The following is a 20912-nucleotide window of genomic DNA, read 5'->3' as shown; positions in this document are numbered from 1 at the left end:
CTGTGTGATATCTCATCTCCTCTTATCCTTACTGACTGTACTGTGTGATATCTCATCTCCTCTTATCCTTACTGACTGTACTGTGTGATATCTCATCTCCTCTTATTCTTACTGACTGTACTGTGTGATATCACATCTCCTCTTATCCTTACTGACTGTACTGAGTGATATCTCATCTCTTATCCTTACTGACTGTACTGTGTGTTATCTCATCTCCTCTTATCCTTACTGACTGTACTGTGTGTTATCTCATCTCCTCTTATCCTTACTGACTGTACTGTGTGATATCTCATCTCCTCTTATCCTTACTGACTGTACTGTGTGATATCTCATCTCCTCTTATCCTTACTGACTGTACTGTGTGATATCTCATCTGTTATCCTTACTGACTGTACTGTGTGTTATCTCATCTCCTCTTATCCTTACTGACTGTACTGTGTGTTATCTCATCTCCTTTTATCCTTACTGACTGTACTGTATGATATCTCATCTCTTCTTACCCTTACTGACTGTACTGTGTGATATCTCATCTCCTCTTATCCTTACTGACTGTACTGTGTGATATCTCATCCCCTCTTATCCTTACTGACTGTACCGTGTGTTATCTCATCTCCTCTTATCCTTACTGACTGTACTGTGTGATATCTCATCTCCTCTTATCCTTACTGACTGTACTGTGTGTTATCTCATCTCCTCTTATCCTTACTGACTGTACTGTGTGATATCGCCTCTCCTCTTATCCTTACTGACTGTACTGTGTGATATCTCATCTCCTATTATCCTTACTGACTGTACTGTGTGATATCTCCTGTCCTCTTATTCTTACTGACTGTACTGTATGAAATCTCATCTCCTCTTATCCTTACTGACTGTACTGTGTGAAATCTCATCTCTTATCCTTACTGACTGTACTGAGTGATATCTCATCTCTTATCCTTACTGACTGTACCGTGTGATATCTCATCTCCTCTTATCCTTATTGACTGTACTGTGTGATATCTCATCTCCTCTTATCCTTACTGACTGTACTGTGTGATATCTCACTCTTATTCTTACTGACTGTACCGTGTGATATCTCATCTCCTCATATCCTTACTGACTGTACTGTGTGATATCTCAGCTCCTCTTATTATTACTGACTGTACTGTGTGATATCTCATCTCCTCTTATCCTTACTGACTGTACTGTGTGATATCTCATCTCCTCTTATCCTTACTGACTGCACTGTGTGATATCTCATCTCCTCTTATCCCTTACTGACTGTACTGTGTGATATCTCATCTCCTCTTATCCTTACTGACTGTACTGTGTGATATCTCATCTCCTCTTATCCTTACTGACTGTACTGTGTGATATCTCATCTCCTCTTATCCTTACTGACTGTACTGTGTTATATCTCATCTCCTCTTATCCTTACTGACTGTACTGTGTGATATCTCATCTCCTCTTATCCTTACTGACTGTACTGTGTGATATCTCATCTCCTCTTATTCTTACTGACTATACTGTATGAAATCTCATCTCCTCTTATCCTTACTCACTGTACTGAGTGATATCTCATCTCTTATCCTTACTGACTGTACTGTGTGATATCTCATCTGTTATCCTTACTGACTGTACTGTGTGATATCTCATCTCCTCTTATCCTTACTGACTGTACTGTGTGTTATCTCATCTCCTCTTATCCTTACTGACTGTACTGTATGATATCTCATCTCTTCTTACCCTTACTGACTGTACCGTGTGTTATCTCATCTCCTCTTATCCTTACTGACTGTACTGTGTAATATCTCAGCTCCTCTTATTATTACTGACTGTACTGTGTGATATCTCATCTCCTCTTATCCTTACTGACTGTACTGTGTGATATCTCATCTCCTCTTATCCTTACTGACTGCACTGTGTGATATCTCATCTCCTCTTATCCCTTACTGACTGTACTGTGTGATATCTCTTCTCCTCTTATCCTTACTGACTGTACTGTGTGATATCTCATCTCCTCTTATCCTTACTGACTGTACTGTGTGATATCTCATCTCCTCTTATCCTTACTGACTGTACTGCGTGATATGTTATCTCCTCTTATCCTTACTGACTGTACTGTGTGATATCTCATCTCCTATTATCCTTACTGACTGTACTGTATGAAATCTCATCTCCTCTTATCCTTACTCACTGTACTGAGTGATATCTCATCTCTTATCCTTACTGACTGTACCGTGTGATATCTCATCTCCTCTTATCCTTACTGACTGTACTGTGTGATATCTCATCTCCTCTTATCCTTACTGACTGTACTGTATGATATCTCATCTCCTCTTATCCTTACTGACTGTACTGTGTGATATCTCATCTCCTCTTATCCTTACTGACTGTACTGTATGATATCTCATCTCCTCTTATCCTTACTGACTGTACTGTATGATATCTCCTCTCCTCTTATCCTTACTGACTGTACTGTGTGATATCGCATCTCCTCTTATCCCCACTGACTGTGCTGTGTGATATCTCATCTCCTCTTATTCTTACTGACTGTACCGTGTGATATCTCATCTCCTCATATCCTTACTGACTGTACTGTGTGATATCTCATCTCCTCTTATCCTTACTGACTGTACTGTGTGATATCGCATCTCCTCTTATCCCCACTGACTGTGCTGTGTGATATCTCATCTCCTCTTATTCTTACTGACTGTACCGTGTGATATCTCATCTCCTCATATCCCTTACTGACTGTACTGTGTGATATCTCATCTCCTCTTACCCTTACTGACTGTACTGTGTGATATCTCATCTCCTCTTATCCTTACTGACTGTACTGTGTGATATCTCAGCTCCTCTTATCCTTACTGACTGTACTGTGTGATATCTCATCTCCTCTTATTCTTACTGACTGTACCGTGTGATATCTCATCTCCTCATATCCTTACTGACTGTACTGTGTGATATCTCATCTCCTCTTATCCTTACTGACTGTACTGTGTGATATCTCATCTCCTCTTATCCTTACTGACTGTACTGTGTGATATCTCATCTCCTCTTATCCTTACTGACTGTACCGTGTGATATCTCATCTCCTCTTATCCTTACTGACTGTGCTGTGTGATATATCATCTCCTCTTATCCTTACTGACTGTACTGTGTGATATCTCATCTCCTCTTATCCTTACTGACTGTGCTGTGTGATATCTCATCTCCTCTTATCCTTACTGACTGTACCGTGTGATATCTCATCTCCTCTTATCCTTACTGACTGTGCTGTGTGATATCTCATCTCCTCTTATCCTTACTGACTGTACCGTGTGATATCTCATCTCCTCTTATCCTTACTGACTGTACTGTGTGATATATCATCTCCTCTTATCCTTACTGACTGTACTGTGTGATATCTCATCTCCTCTTATCCCTTACTGACTGTACTGTGTGATATCTCATCTCCTCTTATCCTTACTGACTGTACTGTGTGATATCTCATCTCCTCTTATTCTTACTGACTGTACCGTGTGATATCTCATCTCCTCATATCCTTACTGACTGTACTGTGTGATATCTCAGCTCCTCTTATTATTACTGACTGTACTGTGTGATATCTCATCTCCTCTTATCCTTACTGACTGTACTGTGTGATATCTCAGCTCCTCTTATCCTTACTGACTGCACTGTGTGATATCTCATCTCCTCTTATCTTTACTGACTGTACTGTGTGATATATCATCTCCTCTTATCCTTACTGACTGTACTGTGTGATATCTCATATCCTCTTATCCTTACTGACTGTACTGTGTGATATCTCATCTCCTCTTATTCTTACTGACTGTACCGTGTGATATCTCATCTCCTCTTATCCTTACTGACTGTACTGTGTGATATCTCATCTCCTCTTATCCTTACTGACTGTACTGTGTGATATCTCGGCTCCTCTTATCCTTACTGACTGTACTGTGTGATATCTCATCTCCTCTTATCCTTACTGACTGTACTGTGTGATATCTCATCTCCTCATATCCTTACTGACTGTACTGTGTGATATCTCAGCTCCTCTTATTATTACTGACTGTACTGTGTGATATCTCATCTCCTCTTATCCTTACTGACTGTACTGTGTGATATCTCATCTCCTCTTAACCTTACTGACTGCACTGTGTGATATCTCATCTCCTCTTATCCTTACTGACTGTACTGTGCGATATATCATCTCCTCTTATCCTTACTGACTGTACTGTGTGATATCTCATATCCTCTTATCCTTACTGACTGTACTGTGTGATATCTCATCTCACCTCCTCTTATTCTTACTGAATGTACTGTGTGATATCTCATCTCCTCTTATCCTTACTGACTGTACTGTGTGATATCTCATCTCCTCTTATCCTTACTGACTGTACCGTGTGATATCTCATCTCCTCTTATCCTTACTGACTGTACTGTGTGATATATCATCTCCTCTTATCCTTACTGACTGTACTGTGTGATATCTCATCTCCTCTTATCCTTACTGACTGTGCTGTGTGATATCTCATCTCCTCTTATCCCTTACTGACTGTACTGTGTGATATCTCATCTCCTCTTATCCTTACTGACTGTACTGTGTGATATCTCATCTCCTCTTATTCTTACTGACTGTACCGTGTGATATCTCATCTCCTCATATCCTTACTGACTGTACTGTGTGATATCTCAGCTCCTCTTATTATTACTGACTGTACTGTGTGATATCTCATCTCCTCTTATCCTTACTGACTGTACTGTGTGATATCTCATCTCCTCTTATCCTTACTGACTGCACTGTGTGATATCTCATCTCCTCTTATCCTTACTGACTGTACTGTGTGATATATCATCTCCTCTTATCCTTACTGACTGTACTGTGTGATATCTCATATCCTCTTATCCTTACTGACTGTACTGTGTGATATCTCATCTCCTCTTATTCTTACTGACTGTACCGTGTGATATCTCATCTCCTCATATCCTTACTGACTGTACTGTGTGATATCTCAGCTCCTCTTATTATTACTGACTGTACTGTGTGATATCTCATCTCCTCTTATCCTTACTGACTGTACTGTGTGATATCTCATCTCCTCTTATCCTTACTGACTGCACTGTGTGATATCTCATCTCCTCTTATCCTTACTGACTGTACTGTGTGATATATCATCTCCTCTTATCCTTACTGACTGTACTGTGTGATATCTCATATCCTCTTATCCTTACTGACTGTACTGTGTGATATCTCATCTCACCTCCTCTTATTCTTACTGAATGTACTGTGTGATATCTCATCTCCTCTTATCCTTACTGACTGTACTGTGTGATATCTCATCTCCTCTTATCCTTACTGACTGTACTGTGTGATATCTCATCTCCTCTTATCCTTACTGACTGTACCGTGTGATATCTCATCTCCTCTTATCCTTACTGACTGTACTGTGTGATATATCATCTCCTCTTATCCTTACTGACTGTACTGTGTGATATCTCATCTCCTCTTATCCTTACTGACTGTGCTGTGTGATATCTCATCTCCTCTTATCCCTTACTGACTGTACTGTGTGATATCTCATCTCCTCTTATCCTTACTGACTGTACTGTGTGATATCTCATCTCCTCTTATTCTTACTGACTGTACCGTGTGATATCTCATCTCCTCATATCCTTACTGACTGTACTGTGTGATATCTCAGCTCCTCTTATTATTACTGACTGTACTGTGTGATATCTCATCTCCTCTTATCCTTACTGACTGTACTGTGTGATATCTCATCTCCTCTTATCCTTACTGACTGCACTGTGTGATATCTCATCTCCTCTTATCCTTACTGACTGTACTGTGTGATATATCATCTCCTCTTATCCTTACTGACTGTACTGTGTGATATCTCATATCCTCTTATCCTTACTGACTGTACTGTGTGATATCTCATCTCCTCTTATTCTTACTGACTGTACCGTGTGATATCTCATCTCCTCATATCCTTACTGACTGTACTGTGTGATATCTCATCTCCTCTTATCCTTACTGACTGTACCGTGTGATATCTCATCTCCTCATATCCTTACTGACTGTACTGTGTGATATCTCATCTCCTCTCATCCTTACTGACTGTACTGTGTGATATCTCATCTCCTCTTATCCTTACTGACTGTACTGTGTGATATCTCAGCTCCTCTTATTATTACTGACTGTACTGTGTGATATCTCATCTCCTCTTATCCTTACTGACTGTACTGTGTGATATCTCATCTCCTCTTATCTTTACTGACTGCACTGTGTGATATCTCATCTCCTCTTATCCTTACTGACTGTACTGTGTGATATATCATCTCCTCTTATCCTTACTGACTGTACTGTGTGATATCTCATATCCTCTTATCCTTACTGACTGTACTGTGTGATATCTCATCTCACCTCCTCTTATTCTTACTGAATGTACTGTGTGATATCTCATCTCCTCTTATCCTTACTGACTGTACTGTGTGATATCTCATCTCCTCTTATCCTTACTGACTGTACTGTGTGATATCTCATCTCCTCTTATCCTTACTGACTGTACCGTGTAATATCTCATCTCCTCTTATTACTGACTGTTCTGTGTTATATTTCAGCTCGCCCTGTGCTGGATACAATACAGAGGACACAGAACTCTCTCTCTGTCGGTGACCAGATGGATCTGTCATGTAGAATTCATTCATTTTCCCCATCACAGATCACAGTTACATGGTACATGGAAGATGAGAATGTGATACCCTCACACACCAGTAACGTCCTCACTGAACCAAATGGCCTGTTTTATGTCACCAGTACTATGGAATTCCACCCGACAATAAAGGATGCGGGGAAGAGATTCAGGTGTGAAGTTCTACATGACAGTCTTGTAGAGCCTAGATATATCACGTATACATTGTGTGGCCTGAGTAAGTAGCAAAATATTTCTCTTTTTCTTACCTATACTTCATTATCCCATACTCTACAGCTGTTATCCTGTGCTGTGTATAACACATCTGTTATTCTATATATCCCACTGTTACTGACCCCATACTGTACTGTATATAACACAGCTGTTATTCTATATCCCAGTATTACTGACTCCATACTGTACTGTATATAACACAGCTGTTATTCTATATCCCACTATTACTGACTCCATACTGTACTGTATATAACACAGCTGTTACTCTATAGCCCACTGTTACTGACTCCATACTGTACTGTATATAACACAGCTGTTATTCTATATCCCACTGTTACTGACTCCATACTGTACTGTATATAACACAGCTGTTATTCTATATCCCACTGTTACTGACTCCATACTGTACTGTATATAGCACAGCTGTTATTCTATATCCCACTGTTACTGACTCCATACTGTACTGTATATAACACAGCTGTTATTCTATATCCCACTATTACTGACTCCATACTGTACTGTATATAACACAGCTGTTATTCTATATCCCAGTATTACTGACTCCATACTGTACTGTATATAACACAGCTGTTATTCTATATCCCACTGTTACTGACTCCATACTGTACTGTATATAACACAGCTGTTATTCTATATCCCACTATTACTGACTCCATACTGTACTGTATATAACACAACTGTTATTCTATATCCCAGTATTACTGACTCCATACTGTACTGTATATAACACAGCTGTTATTCTATATCCCACTATTACTGACTCCATACTGTACTGTATATAACACAGCTGTTATTCTATATTGCACTATTACTGACTTCATACTGTACTGTATATAACACAGCTGTTATTCTATATCATACTATTACTGACTCCATACTGTACTGTATATACCACAGCTCTTATTCTATATCCCACTGTTACTGACTCCATACTGTACTGTATATAACACAGCTGTTATTCTATACCCCACTATTACTGACTCCATACTGTACTATATATAACAGCTGTTATTCTATATCCCACTATTACTGACTCCATACTGTACTGTATATAACACAACTGTTATTCTATATCCCACTGTTACTGACTCCATACTGTACTGTATATAACACAGCTGTTCTTCTATATCCCACTATTACTGACTCCATACTGTACTGTATATAACACAGCTGGTGTTATATATCCCACTATTACTGACTCCATACTGTACTGTATATAACACAGCTGGTGTTATATATCCCACTATTACTGACTCCATACTGTACTGTATATAACACAACTGTTATTCTATATCCCACTATTACTGACTCCATACTGTACTGTATATAACACAGCTGGTGTTATATATCCCACTATTACTGACTCCATACTGTACTGTATATAACACAGCTGGTGTTATAGATCCCACTATTACTGACTCCATACTGTACTATATATAACACAGCTGTTATTCTATGTCCCACTATTACTGACTCCATACTGTACTGTATATAACACAGCTGTTATTCTATATCCCACTATTACTGACTCCATACTGTACTGTATATAACACAGCTGTTATTCTATATCCCACTATTACTGACTCCATACTGTACTGTATATAACACAGCTGTTATTCTATATCCCACTATTACTGACTCCATACTGTACTGTATATAACACAGCTGTTATTATATATCCCACTATTACTGACTCCATACTGTACTGTATATAACACAACTGTTATTCTATATCCCACTATTACTGACTCCATACTGTTCTGTATATAACACAGCTGGTGTTATATATCCCACTATTAGTGACTCCATACTGTACTGTATATAACACAGCTGTTGTTATATATCCCACTGTTACTGACTCCATACTGTACTGTATATAACACAGCTGTTGTTCCATATTTCACTATCACTGGCTCCATACTGTACTATTACTGATTCCATACTGTCCTGTATATAACAGAGCTGTTATTCTATATCCCACTATTACTGACTCCATACTGTACTGTATATAACACAGCTGGTGTTATATATCCCACTATTACTGACTCCATACTGTACTGTATATAACACAGCTGGTGTTATATATACCACTATTACTGACGCCATACTGTACTATATATAACACAGCTGTTATTCTATATCCCACTATTACTGACTCTATACTGTACTGTATATAACACAGCTGTTATTCTATATCCCACTATTACTGACTCCATACTGTACTGTATATAACACAGCTGTTATTCTATATCCCACTATTACTGACTCCATACTGTACTGTATATAACACAGCTGTTATTCTATATCCCACTATTACTGACTCCATACTGTACTGTATATAACACAACTGTTATTCTATATCCCACTATTACTGACTCCATACTGTACTGTATATAACACAGCTGTTATTCTATATCCCACTATTACTGACTCCACACTGTACTGTATATAACACAGCTGTTATTCTATATCCCACTATTACTGACTCCATACTGTACTGTATATAACACAGCTGTTATTCCATATCCCACTGTTACTGACTCCATACTGTACTGTATATAACACAGCTGTTATTCCATATCCCACTGTTACTGACTCCATACTGTACTGTATATAACACAGCTGTTATTCTATATCCCACTATTACTGACTCCATACTGTACTGTATATAACACAGCTGGTGTTATATATCCCACTATTACTGACTCCATACTGTACTGTATATAACACAGCTGTTATTCTATATCCCACTATTACTGACTCCATACTGTACTGTATATAACACAGCTGTTATTCTATATCCCACTATTACTGACTCCATACTGTACTGTATATAACACAGCTGGTGTTATATATCCCACTGTTACTGACTCCATACTGTACTGTATATAACACAGCTGTTGTTCCATATTTCACGATCACTGGCTCCATACTGTACTATTACTCCATACTGTTCTGTATATAACACAGCTGTTATTCTATATCCCACTATTACTGACTCCATACTGTCCTGTATATAACACAGCTGTTGTTTTATATTACAGTGTCCGCACCCAGTGTTAGTGAAATAACGTGTGACCCTGTCTATCCTGAGATTGGGAAACCAGTGACGTTATCCTGTACAGTCAGTGACCTCTACCCTAAGGAATATGGAGTCCGATGGTATATGAGTGGGAGTGTATTTACTTCTGGAGAACGTAAAGAAAACATCCAACAAGACCAGGAATCTGGGATATTCTCTGGAACCCTAGAGCTGACGCTCACACCGACTACTGAGCACCATGGGGCTGAATTCCGCCTGGATTTCATTCGTGAACATAAGACTGTTAAAAAGACATTTGTCATGAATCTTAAAGGTAGGTTGGGGAGGGGGGGGGGGGTGTAGTTTTGGATAATCACATTGATGATTGTAGTGGCAGGAACGTATTTACTATTTTTACGGCACCTCTGGTTTTGTGTCTGAATAACCAGTCATTTCTGGAATCACCACCTCAGCTTTAGGCTCATCTATCGCAACATAAACCTAGGGAAATTCAGATAGGAGTCAGCTATGGTGGCCAATCCCGGGATCGGGATCAACGTGATCCCAGGATTTTGGCAATAAATTGCCCGGGATTGGGGTTTCAGTCCTGGGATTGGGGCTTCTAATTCCGGGTATTTCGGTATTAGGAATCCCCTTTGTTTTTTCAATGCCAGGCAGCGTTGAGCGTTCTTCAGGAGACTCAGGCGCTGCTCTGCTCCCCCTGCTCACCTCCCCCTGCCCCCGGCTGTGTGCACTGTGCAGCATGACATGAAGTCAGAGGTCACGCTGCACAGGCAGCCGCTCACCGTCCGCCACTCGGACATCAGTGCCTGCAACTCAGCAGCAGATGGACCCACCCTCCCACCCAGTCAGATGGGTATGTTATTATGTGGGCAGGGTGGGGGAGTGTGGGACATTGCAAAGGAACCAATCCCGGGAATCCTGGAATTGATAATTTTTCAGTCCCGATTCCCGAGATTGGCCTCCCTGGAGTCAGCAGTGTGATGGGAATGTATTATTGGAGGAAAATGCTCGGTACACTTGCTGCTGATTTTATTTATAGCCACAAATAATAAAAGGGATCATGAGATATGTTTGGGAAGGAAACGCAGTACAATCATGGCGTATCCTACGTGTTCTGGCAGTTATACCCCACATACTGTACCATACTGTACTTACTGTATATATAAACCTGAACAAATTTAGGCTGGGATTTTCTAGACTCTGATTTTGCAAAAGTAGTGGGTTCCGTCGATTTCCCGGCGTTTTGCAAGTGGCCGTATGTAATACAATGGGAATAGCCGCAAAATCACCTGAAATCCGTCAGTGTAAAACGCGCTGTGTCCTGCTGTGGTGTCCTCAGCCCAGCCTGTCATAGCCTAGTGCTGGTATTAGCTTTAACGGGAGATACTGAGCTCTTGGAGCACGTGATTTTACCGATACCAGCCAAGGCTATGGCCCTTTTCAGGTTTGTTAGCAAACCACAAAAGCACACTATTGGACAAAACCATGTTGCTCTGCAAGGGGGGCAGATGTAACATGTGCAGAGAGAGTTAGATTTTGGTGAGATGTGTTTAAACTGAAATCTAAATAGCAGGAAAATAAAGCAGCCAGTATTTACCCTGCACAGAAACAATATAACCCACCCAAATCTAACTCTCTCTGCACATGTTACATCTGCCGCTCTTGCAATGCACATGGTTTTGCCCACTATTGTGCTTTTTTGGTTTGCTAAGAAATATGAATAAGGCCCTATGAGTGCTAGCGCTTCGGAGGAGGGTAGGACATAGGAGTTTTTGTTACTATTTTTATTTTATAATTACTGCATAATGCTGCAATAGGACCAGCCGCCGGCGATGGGGGGGTATTAAACTCACTGCACATCAATGGCAGTCTGGCTTTGCACCCTCTCAATCTCTGTCAGTTACAGCTAGAGAGTCAGAGGCCAAAATCACTTGGAGATCTCTGTGACTGAAAATCTGGAACCTATTACGTCCCAGTTTAGAGTTTGATGCATTTGAGTTCAAAATGTACAGTGTTCAATGGGTGCCATAAAAATGGCTCATTTTCGTGCTTATTTTGAGTTGTGTGTACCTTATGAAAAGTTCAGTTCAAAATAATATGTTAAATGCCTCTGTATGAAGATACCTTTTAAGCATATAATCAATTTTGCAAATCAAAGCATGACTGAGCCCCAAAAGACCGTTGGTCCTAGTCACTATTGGTCGGAATGGAGGCCAGGTCAGGTGATGACCGTTTATGCGCCATCATCAGTTTATGGGATTGGTAACTTGATACGTGACTAACTATTGCATCAAAAGAACAAAAACATTTTTTGATGGTTCATGCATAAGCAACAGCAACCTGCAGCCATTCAGCTGTATTTTAACATTGGATAGCCATCGCTGCCACAACATTCGATGGTGGCTGCCATCGGAAAGCCGCCATCAAACAATGAAAACACTGCAACCACTAGACAAATTTAAAGCCGTGCTGGTCATCAAATGTAATGTTTTCTGTCTCCTCAGGGAATCCCATACTTCGTAAAATCACCAGTGATCCTAATAAAGCCAGCTATGGGAAGCCTCTGACTCTCCGCTGCAGTGTGACTGGCTGTAAGCGTGGTGACATAACGGTGGACTGGTTAGAGGATAATAAGACGCTGGGGAGACACCGGAGAACAGCCGCACAAGTCAGTGTGGAGGTGGATACAATACACTGTACACTGACTATAACACCCACTGCTGAGGACTATAGGAGGATCTTCATGTGTAGTGTGAAACAAAAGGATACTCCAACAGCATTCAGCGAAAAGATCTGTTTAACTCTCCCAGGTTTGTAACTTTATACTCTTTATCTCTTTACAGAAATAAAAAAAAACATTGAGTTCCAGGTAAGTTTTTACGACATTGCTACATACACGCTTTCCTGTAAAGTGCATGTAAAGAGGTGTGTGTTACATAGTCTGTACAGTAACACCTCTACCCAACTCAAAGTTCAATGCCCAATAATGATGAGACGCCTCTTGGGAGTTAGAGATACCCTGTAATGGAATCAGAGTTTACTAGGGAACATTCCTGTTGGTGCATTCTGACCATCAATAAGTAGGATCACTATAACGTAATAAATATTATACCCCTGTGCCCCCCTGTATTCCGGTCACACTGGAAGGTGTGATACCTCAGTCAGGCTCCTCGCTGGAGAAAGCAGGGTCTGTCCCTGATTAGGAAACCACATTGCTGCAGCCCCGTTTCTCCCCGCCTATATACTGGAGGGAAAAGCCACAGATGGGGAATCTATTTCCACAAAAGGGCATCTGACTGAATCCTTGCACAGCCGCAGCTGGAAGAACCATGTGGGATGAGAGCAAAGGGCTAGGGGGCATCAATAACCAATATGTGATACTAGCTGTTCTGCCTGATCTTCGTGCGGGAGTGTCTGATTTTCACGGTTGCACATATAAATTAGTGTAGAAAATGTGGTCAATCAATAGAGATGTAAACTTGAGATGTCTTAAGGGCCCTACGGACTCTGCGACCCGCCGCCAAGCTGCCCGACCGCCGATACGGCAGACGGGCGACCCGGCGGTGGAGGGGAGGTGACGGGGGGAGTGAAGTTTCTTCACTATCCCCGGCTCCATAGCAATGCATGCTAATATGGACGAGATTGTCCATATTCGCCTGCATGCCTAAGCGACGAGGCACCAACGATGAACGAGCGCGGGGCCGCGCATCGTTGGTGCCTACACACTGCACAATATGAATGAGATCTCATTCATTAATGAACAAGAACGTTCATATCGTGCAGTATTATCTGCCAGTGTGTAGGGCCCTTTAATGTAAGTAAATATTAATCTATGGTTCTTGGCGTTACCCGAGGAGCACCCGTAGCAGATACAGTAATAAGTGACAGGACGATTTTTGTAGTTTATTAAATTCTTCACTCTAGAGGTGCAACCCAAATTTTGATCCAATTGTTCGTTTGGGCATTATCGTTCACGCAACACAAGTCACGCATCTGTAATGACGTCATTATGTCAGCGCCCTGTTTATCCCCTTAGGGGAGGTTTATTAAAATTCTAATTACGTAGTATGTTACATTTCATCTTCCTAACATATCGGGAATTGTATTAGAAGCCTCAGCATGATAGCACCTCTTGATATCTTTAGTAATAGGATGTGCAATCCAGGTCCCCCCCTTTTTTCCACTATATTTGTGTATATATTGTACACTGGAAGGCAAGGCTTCCTTCCTCTGGTATTGGCACTCCTCCCATTCACCCTCAGGTGTTTTAATTAGCTGGGTTCCTGCATTTCAGATCACACATTGATAAGGCCCTATTTAGAGGTAAGTCCTGTATAAATTTATAGAATGTGATAATATTAGGGATGTTAGGGACCCATGTGATGAAGTCACCTGGCCGCGGTACATGGGCCCGCATATTTGCGCAAATGTGTGCTAAGAACTTCAATTATACCCCATGTTAATTGTGAGGGTTTATTTAAATGATTTTTATTATCAGTGTTCTTAGTGCAAACACAGGCGTGCGCAGAGACTGACTGGCGGGTGCCGCTCCGGACTCCCCCCCCCTCCACGGCATTATAGTGATCTCTCGCCTCCCCTGTCCTGGATATAGACTGCTCACCTGGTCCGCTCACCTGGGCCGCCCAGGTGAGCAGTTTATATCCAGGACAGGGGAGGTGAGAGAACACTATAATGCCGTGGAGGGGGGGAAGTCCGGAGCGGCACCCGCCAGTCAGTCTCTGCGCACGCCTGTGAGTGCAAAGAGTGTGCATCTGCATCTCTCTTCCCCCAGCATTGTATTAGAAGCCTCAGCATGATAGCACCTCTTGATATCTTTAGTAATAGGATGTGCAATCCAGGTCCCCCCCTTTTTTCTAACATATCAGGAAGTAAGAGAAATATCTAAATATATATATATATATATATATAAAGGGTTATTGCTCCTATAATACCTCTTTTCTCTAACGTCCTAGTGGATGCTGGGGACTCCGTAAGGACCATGGGGAATAGACGGGCTCCGCAGGAGACTGGGCACTCTAAGAAAGATTTAGGACTACCTGGTGTGCACTGGCTCCTCCCCCTATGACCCTCCTCCAAGCCTCAGTTAGATTTCTGTGCCCGGCTGAGCTGGATGCACACTAGGGGCTCTCCTGAGCTCCTAGAAAGAAGGTTTTTTATTTTCAGTGAGACCTGCTGGCAACAGGCTCACTGCATCGAGGGACTAAGGGGAGAAGAAGCGAACCTACCTAAGTGGTGGTAGCTTGGGCTTCTTAGGCTACTGGACACCATTAGCTCCAGAGGGATCGAACACAGGACCCGACCTCGTCGTCCGTTCCCGGAGCCGCGCCGCCGTCCCCCTTACAGAGCCAGAAGCAAGAAGGTGGTCCAGAAAATCGGCGGCTGAAGACTTCTGTCTTCTCCAAGGTAGCGCACAGCACTGCAGCTGTGCGCCATTGCTCCTCATGCACACCACACACTGCGGTCACTGATGGGTGCAAGGCGCTGGGGGGGGGCGCCCTGAGCAGCAATATTTACACCTTGGCTGGCACACTAACACCATATATAGCCCCAGGGGCTATATAGGTGTATATTAACCCCTGCCAGATACATTAAAATAGCGGGAGAAAGCCCGCCGAAAAAGGGGCGGGGCCTTCTCCCTCAGCACACTGGCGCCATTTTTCCCTCACAGCTCCGCTGGAAGGAAGCTCCCTGGCTCTCCCCTGCAGTCCTGCACTACAGAAAAGGGTAAAAAAGAGAGGGGGGGGGCACAAATTAGGCGCAGTATAACGTTTTTATGCAGCTATAAGGGGAAAACACACTTCTATAGGTAATATCCCTGTGATATATAGCGCTCTGGTGTGTGCTGGCATACTCTCCCTCTGTCTCCCCAAAGGGCTTTGTGGGGTCCTGTCCTCTGTGAGAGCATTCCCTGTGTGTCTGCTGTGTGTCGGTACTGCTGTGTCGACATGTATGAGGAGGAAAATTATGTGGAGGCGGAGCAAATGCCTGTGAATGGGATGTCACCCCCTGAGGGGTCGACACCGGTGTGGCTGGACTTATGGAAGGAATTGCGTGAAAGTGTCAACTCCTTACACAAAAGGTTTGACGACATAGGACAGCCGGCTACACAGCTTGTGCCTGTTCCAGCGTCTCAAATGTCATCAGGGGCTTTAAAACGCCCGCTACCTCAGGTGACAGATACAGACGTCGACACGGATACCGACTCCAGTGTCGACGGTGATGAGACTAGTGTACCCTCCAATAGGTCCACCCGTTACATGATTGAGGCAATGAAAAATGTTTTACACATTTCTGATAATACCCCAGGTACCACAAAAAAGGGTATTATGTTTGGTGAGAAAAAACTACCTGTAGTTTTTCCTGCATCTGAGGAATTAAATGAGGTGTGTGAGGAAGCGTGGACTTCCCCCGATAAGAAATTGATAATTTCAAAACGATTATTGGCAGCGTACCCCTTCCCGCTAGAGGATAGGTCACGTTGGGAAACACCCCCTAGGGTAGACAAGGCGCTGACACGCTTGTCAAAGAAGGTGGCACTACCGTCTCCGGATACGGCCACCCTGAAAGAACCTGCTGATAGAAAGCAGGAAGCTACCCTAAAAGCTATTTACACACACTCGGGCATTATATTGCGACCAGCGATTGCATCAGCCTGGATGTGCAGTGCTGCTGCTGCGTGGTCAGATTCCCTTTTGGATAATATTGATACCATGGATAGGGACAATATTTTGCTGACGCTGGGGCATATAAAAGATGCAGTCTTATACATGCGTGATGCACAGAGGGATATTTGCCGGCTGGCATCTAGAGTAAGCGCTATGTCCATTGCCGCCAGACGGGGGTTATGGACTAGGCAATGGTCAGGCGATGCCGACTCAAAGCGGCACATGGAAGTTTTGCCCTATAAGGGGGTGGAACTGTTTGGGGATGGTCTTTCGGACCTCGTGTCCACAGCTACTGCTGGGAAATCGACCTTTTTGCCACAGGCTGCCCCACAGCAAAAGAAAGCACCGTATTATCAGGTACAGTCCTTTCGGCCCCAGAAAAGCAAGAGGGCTAGAGGCTCATCCTTTCTGCCGAGAGGCAAAGGTAGAGGAAAAAAGCTGCAACACACAGCTAGTTCCCAAGAGCAGAAGTCCTCCCCTGCGTCCGGTAAGTCCACAGCATGACGCTGGGGCTGCTCAGGCGGACCCGGGTACGGTGGGGGCCCGTCTCAAAAATTTCAGCGCACAGTGGGCTCTCTCACAGGTGGATCCCTGGGTCCTTCAAGTAGTACTTCAGGGGTACAGGCTGGAATTCGAGACGTCTCCCCCCCCCCCCCGCCGTTTCCTAAAATCTGCCTTACCGGCAACTCCCTCTGCCAGGGAGGCAGTGTTGGTGGCTATTCAAAAACTGTATTCACAGCAAGTGATTGTCAAGGTACCCCTCCTTCAGCAAGGAAAGGGTTACTATTCCACAATGTTTGTGGTACCGAAACCGGACGGTTCGGTGAGACCCATCTTAAATTTAAAATCCTTGAACACTTATATCAAAAGGTTCAAGTTCAAGATGGAATCGCTCAGGGCGGTTATTGCGAGCCTGGAGGAGGGGGGCTACATGGTCTCCCTGGACATCAAGGATGCGTATCTTCATGTCCCCATTTATCCTCCTCACCAGGAGTACCTCAGATTTGTGGTACAGGACTGTCACTATCAGTTCCAGACGCTGCCGTTTGGGTTATCCACGGCACCGAGGGTCTTTACCAAGGTGATGGCCGAAATGATGATACTCCTTCGCAAGAAAGGAGTTTCAATTATCCCGTACTTGGACGATCTCCTGATAAAGGCGAGGTCCAAGGAACAGTTGGTAGTGGGGGTAGCACTTTCTCGGGAAGTGCTACAACAGCACGGCTGGATTCTCAATATTCCAAAGTCACAGCTGGTCCCGACGACACGTCTTCTGTTCCTGGGAATGATTCTGGACACAGACCAGAAAAGAGTGTTTCTTCCAGTGGAAAAAGCAGAGGAGTTGTCAACTCTAGTAAGAGACATCCTAAAGCCGGGACAGGTGTCAGTACATCAATGCACACGAGTCCTGGGAAATATGGTAGCTTCGTACGAGGCAATTCCATTCGGAAGGTTCCACGCAAGGACTTTCCAGTGGGACCTGTTGGACAAATGGTCCGGGTCCCATCTCCAGATGCAACAGCGGATAACCCTGTCGGCAAGGACCAGGGTGTCGCTGCTGTGGTGGCTGCAGAGGGCTCATCTACTGGAGGGCCGCAGATTCGGAATACAGGACTGGGTCCTGGTGACCACGAATGCCAGCCTTCGGGGCTGGGGGGCAGTCACACAGGGAAGAAATTTCCAAGGACTGTGGTCAAATCAGTAGATTTCGCTGCACATAAATATTCTGGAGCTAAGGGCCATTTACAATGCCCTAAGTCAAGCAAGACCCCTGCTTCAGAACCGGCCGGTGCTGATCCAATCAGACAACATCACGGCGGTCGCCCATGTAAACAGACAGGGCGGCACAAGAAGCAGGAGGGCAATGGCAGAAGCCACAAGGATTCTCCGATGGGCAGAGAATCATGTGCTAGCACTGACAGCAGTATTCATTCCGGGAGTGGACAACTGGGAAGCAGACTTCCTCAGCAGGCACGACCTCCACCCGGGAGAATGGGGACTTCATCCAGAAGTTTTCCGAATGCTGGTAAACCGTTGGGAAAAACCACAGGTGGACATGATGGCGTCCCGCCTCAACAAAAAGCTAAAAAGGTATTGCGCCAGGTCAAGGGACCCTCAGGCGATCGCTGTGGACGCTCTAGTGACACCGTGGGTGTACCAGTCGGTTTATGTGTTTCCTCCTCTGCCTCTCATACCCAAGGTACTGAGAATAATAAGAAGGCGAGGAGTGAGAACTATTCTCGTGGCTCCGGATTGGCCAAGAAGAGCTTGGTACCCGGAACTTCAAGAGATGCTTGCAGAGGACCCTTGGCCTCTGCCGCTCAGACAAGACCTGCTGCAGCAGGGACCCTGTCTGTTCCAAGACTTACCGCGGCTGCGTTTGACGGCATGGCGGTTGAACGCCGGATCCTAAAGGAAAAAGGCATTCCGGAGGAAGTCATCCCTACCCTGATCAAAGCCAGGAAGGATGTCACCGCAAAGCATTATCACCGCATTTGGCGGAAGTATGTTGCTTGGTGTGAGGCCAAGAAGGCCCCAACGGAGGAATTTCAACTGGGTCGATTCCTACATTTCCTGCAAGCAGGTGTGACTTTGGGCCTCAAATTGGGGTCCATTAAAGTCCAGATCTCGGCCCTGTCGATTTTCTTCCAGAAAGAACTGGCTTCACTGCCTGAAGTTCAGACTTTTGTCAAGGGAGTTCTGCATATTCAGCCTCCTTTTGTGCCCCCAGTGGCACCTTGGGATCTCAATGTGGTCTTGGAGTTTCTAAAATCACATTGGTTTGAGCCACTTAAGACTGTGGATTTAAAATATCTCACGTGGAAAGTGGTTATGTTGTTGGCTCTGGCTTCGGCCAGACGTGTGTCAGAATTGGCGGTTTTGTCCAGTAAAAGCCCCTATCTGATTTTCCATATGGATAGGGCAGAGTTGAGGACTCGTCCTCATTTTCTCCCGAAGGTGGTATCAGCTTTTCACTTGAACCAACCTATTGTGGTGCCTGCGGCTACTAGTGACTTGGAGGATTCCAAGTTTCTGGACGTAGTCAGGGCCCTGAAAATATATGTTTCCAGGACGGCTGGAGTCAGGAAAACTGACTCGCTGTTTATCCTGTATGCACCCAACAAGCTGGGTGCTCCTGCTTCTAAGCAGACTATCGCGCGCTGGATTTGTAGCACTATTCAGCTGGCGCATTCTGCGGTAGGACTACCGCAGCCTAAATCAGTAAAAGCCCATTCCACAAGGAAGGTGGGCTCATCTTGGGCGGCTGCCCGAGGGGTCTCGGCTTTACAACTTTGCCGGGCTGCTACTTGGTCAGGGGCAAACACGTTTGCAAAATTCTATAAATTTGATACCCTGGCTGAGGAGGACCTGGAGTTCTCTCATTCGGTGCTGCAGAGTCATCCGCACTCTCCCGCCCGTTGGGGAGCTTTGGTATAATCCCCATGGTCCTTACGGAGTCCCCAGCATCCACTAGGACGTTAGAGAAAATAAGAATTTACTCACCGGTAATTCTATTTCTCGTAGTCCGTAGTGGATGCTGAGCGCGCATCCCAAGTGCGGATTGTCTGCAATACTTGTAAATAGTTATTGTTACACAAATCGGGTTGTTATTGCGAGCCATCTGTTCAGAGGCTCCTTTTGTTATCATACTGTTAACCAGTGTTCCTATCACGAGTTATATGGTGTGATTGGTGTGGCTGGTATGAGTCTTACCCAGGATTCAAAATCCTTCCTTATTGTGTCAGCTCTTCCGGGCACAGTGTCCTAACTGAGGCTTGGAGGAGGGTCATAGGGGGAGGAGCCAGTGCACACCAGGTAGTCCTAAATCTTTCTTAGAGTGCCCAGTCTCCTGCGGAGCCCGTCTATTCCCCATGGTCCTTACGGAGTCCCCAGCATCCACTACGGACTACGAGAAATAGAATTACCGGTGAGTAAATTCTTATTATTTAGAAGCTTCTGAAGACGAGGAAGTTAGAATAGTGACAATTGCTGCTGCTCCCTGATGTTATACATAGAGACGTGATCACAGCGTGCCGTCTCGCACAGTACCAGGCTGCGGAGGCAGACACAGATTGGCCATGTTTCCCGTCGCAGTGGTGGCGTCACACAGCAGCCTCAAAAACGTCCCAGACCCCATTTTCACTGCACAGCCTCTGCAACGCTGCGTCACCGCCCCGCGAATGCCTCTGCCTGTCAGTCAGGCAGAGACGATCGCATTACTGAAATGTGATCACATCTCCCTGT

The 20912-nt window shown here is 44.0% G+C and overlaps 1 protein-coding gene across 2 annotated transcripts in view; it reads left to right on the top strand.

Moving 5' to 3' along the window:
* The window catches only part of LOC134968589 (uncharacterized), a 174837-nt gene that overhangs the window by 125093 nt on the left and 28832 nt on the right, over window positions 1-20912 (top strand). For both annotated transcript variants that reach the window (XM_063944085.1, XM_063944084.1), the window contains exons 7-9: window positions 6610-6918; window positions 9980-10291; window positions 12486-12791. In XM_063944085.1, coding sequence (XP_063800155.1) covers window positions 6610-6918; window positions 9980-10291; window positions 12486-12791 — 927 coding nt within the window. The remainder of the gene's footprint in view (window positions 1-6609; window positions 6919-9979; window positions 10292-12485; window positions 12792-20912) is intronic.

Source organism: Pseudophryne corroboree, chromosome 11 (assembly GCF_028390025.1).
Source record: "Pseudophryne corroboree isolate aPseCor3 chromosome 11, aPseCor3.hap2, whole genome shotgun sequence".
NCBI classification, from domain to species: domain Eukaryota; kingdom Metazoa; phylum Chordata; class Amphibia; order Anura; family Myobatrachidae; genus Pseudophryne; species Pseudophryne corroboree.
This window is presented reverse-complemented; position numbering and strand designations above follow the sequence as displayed.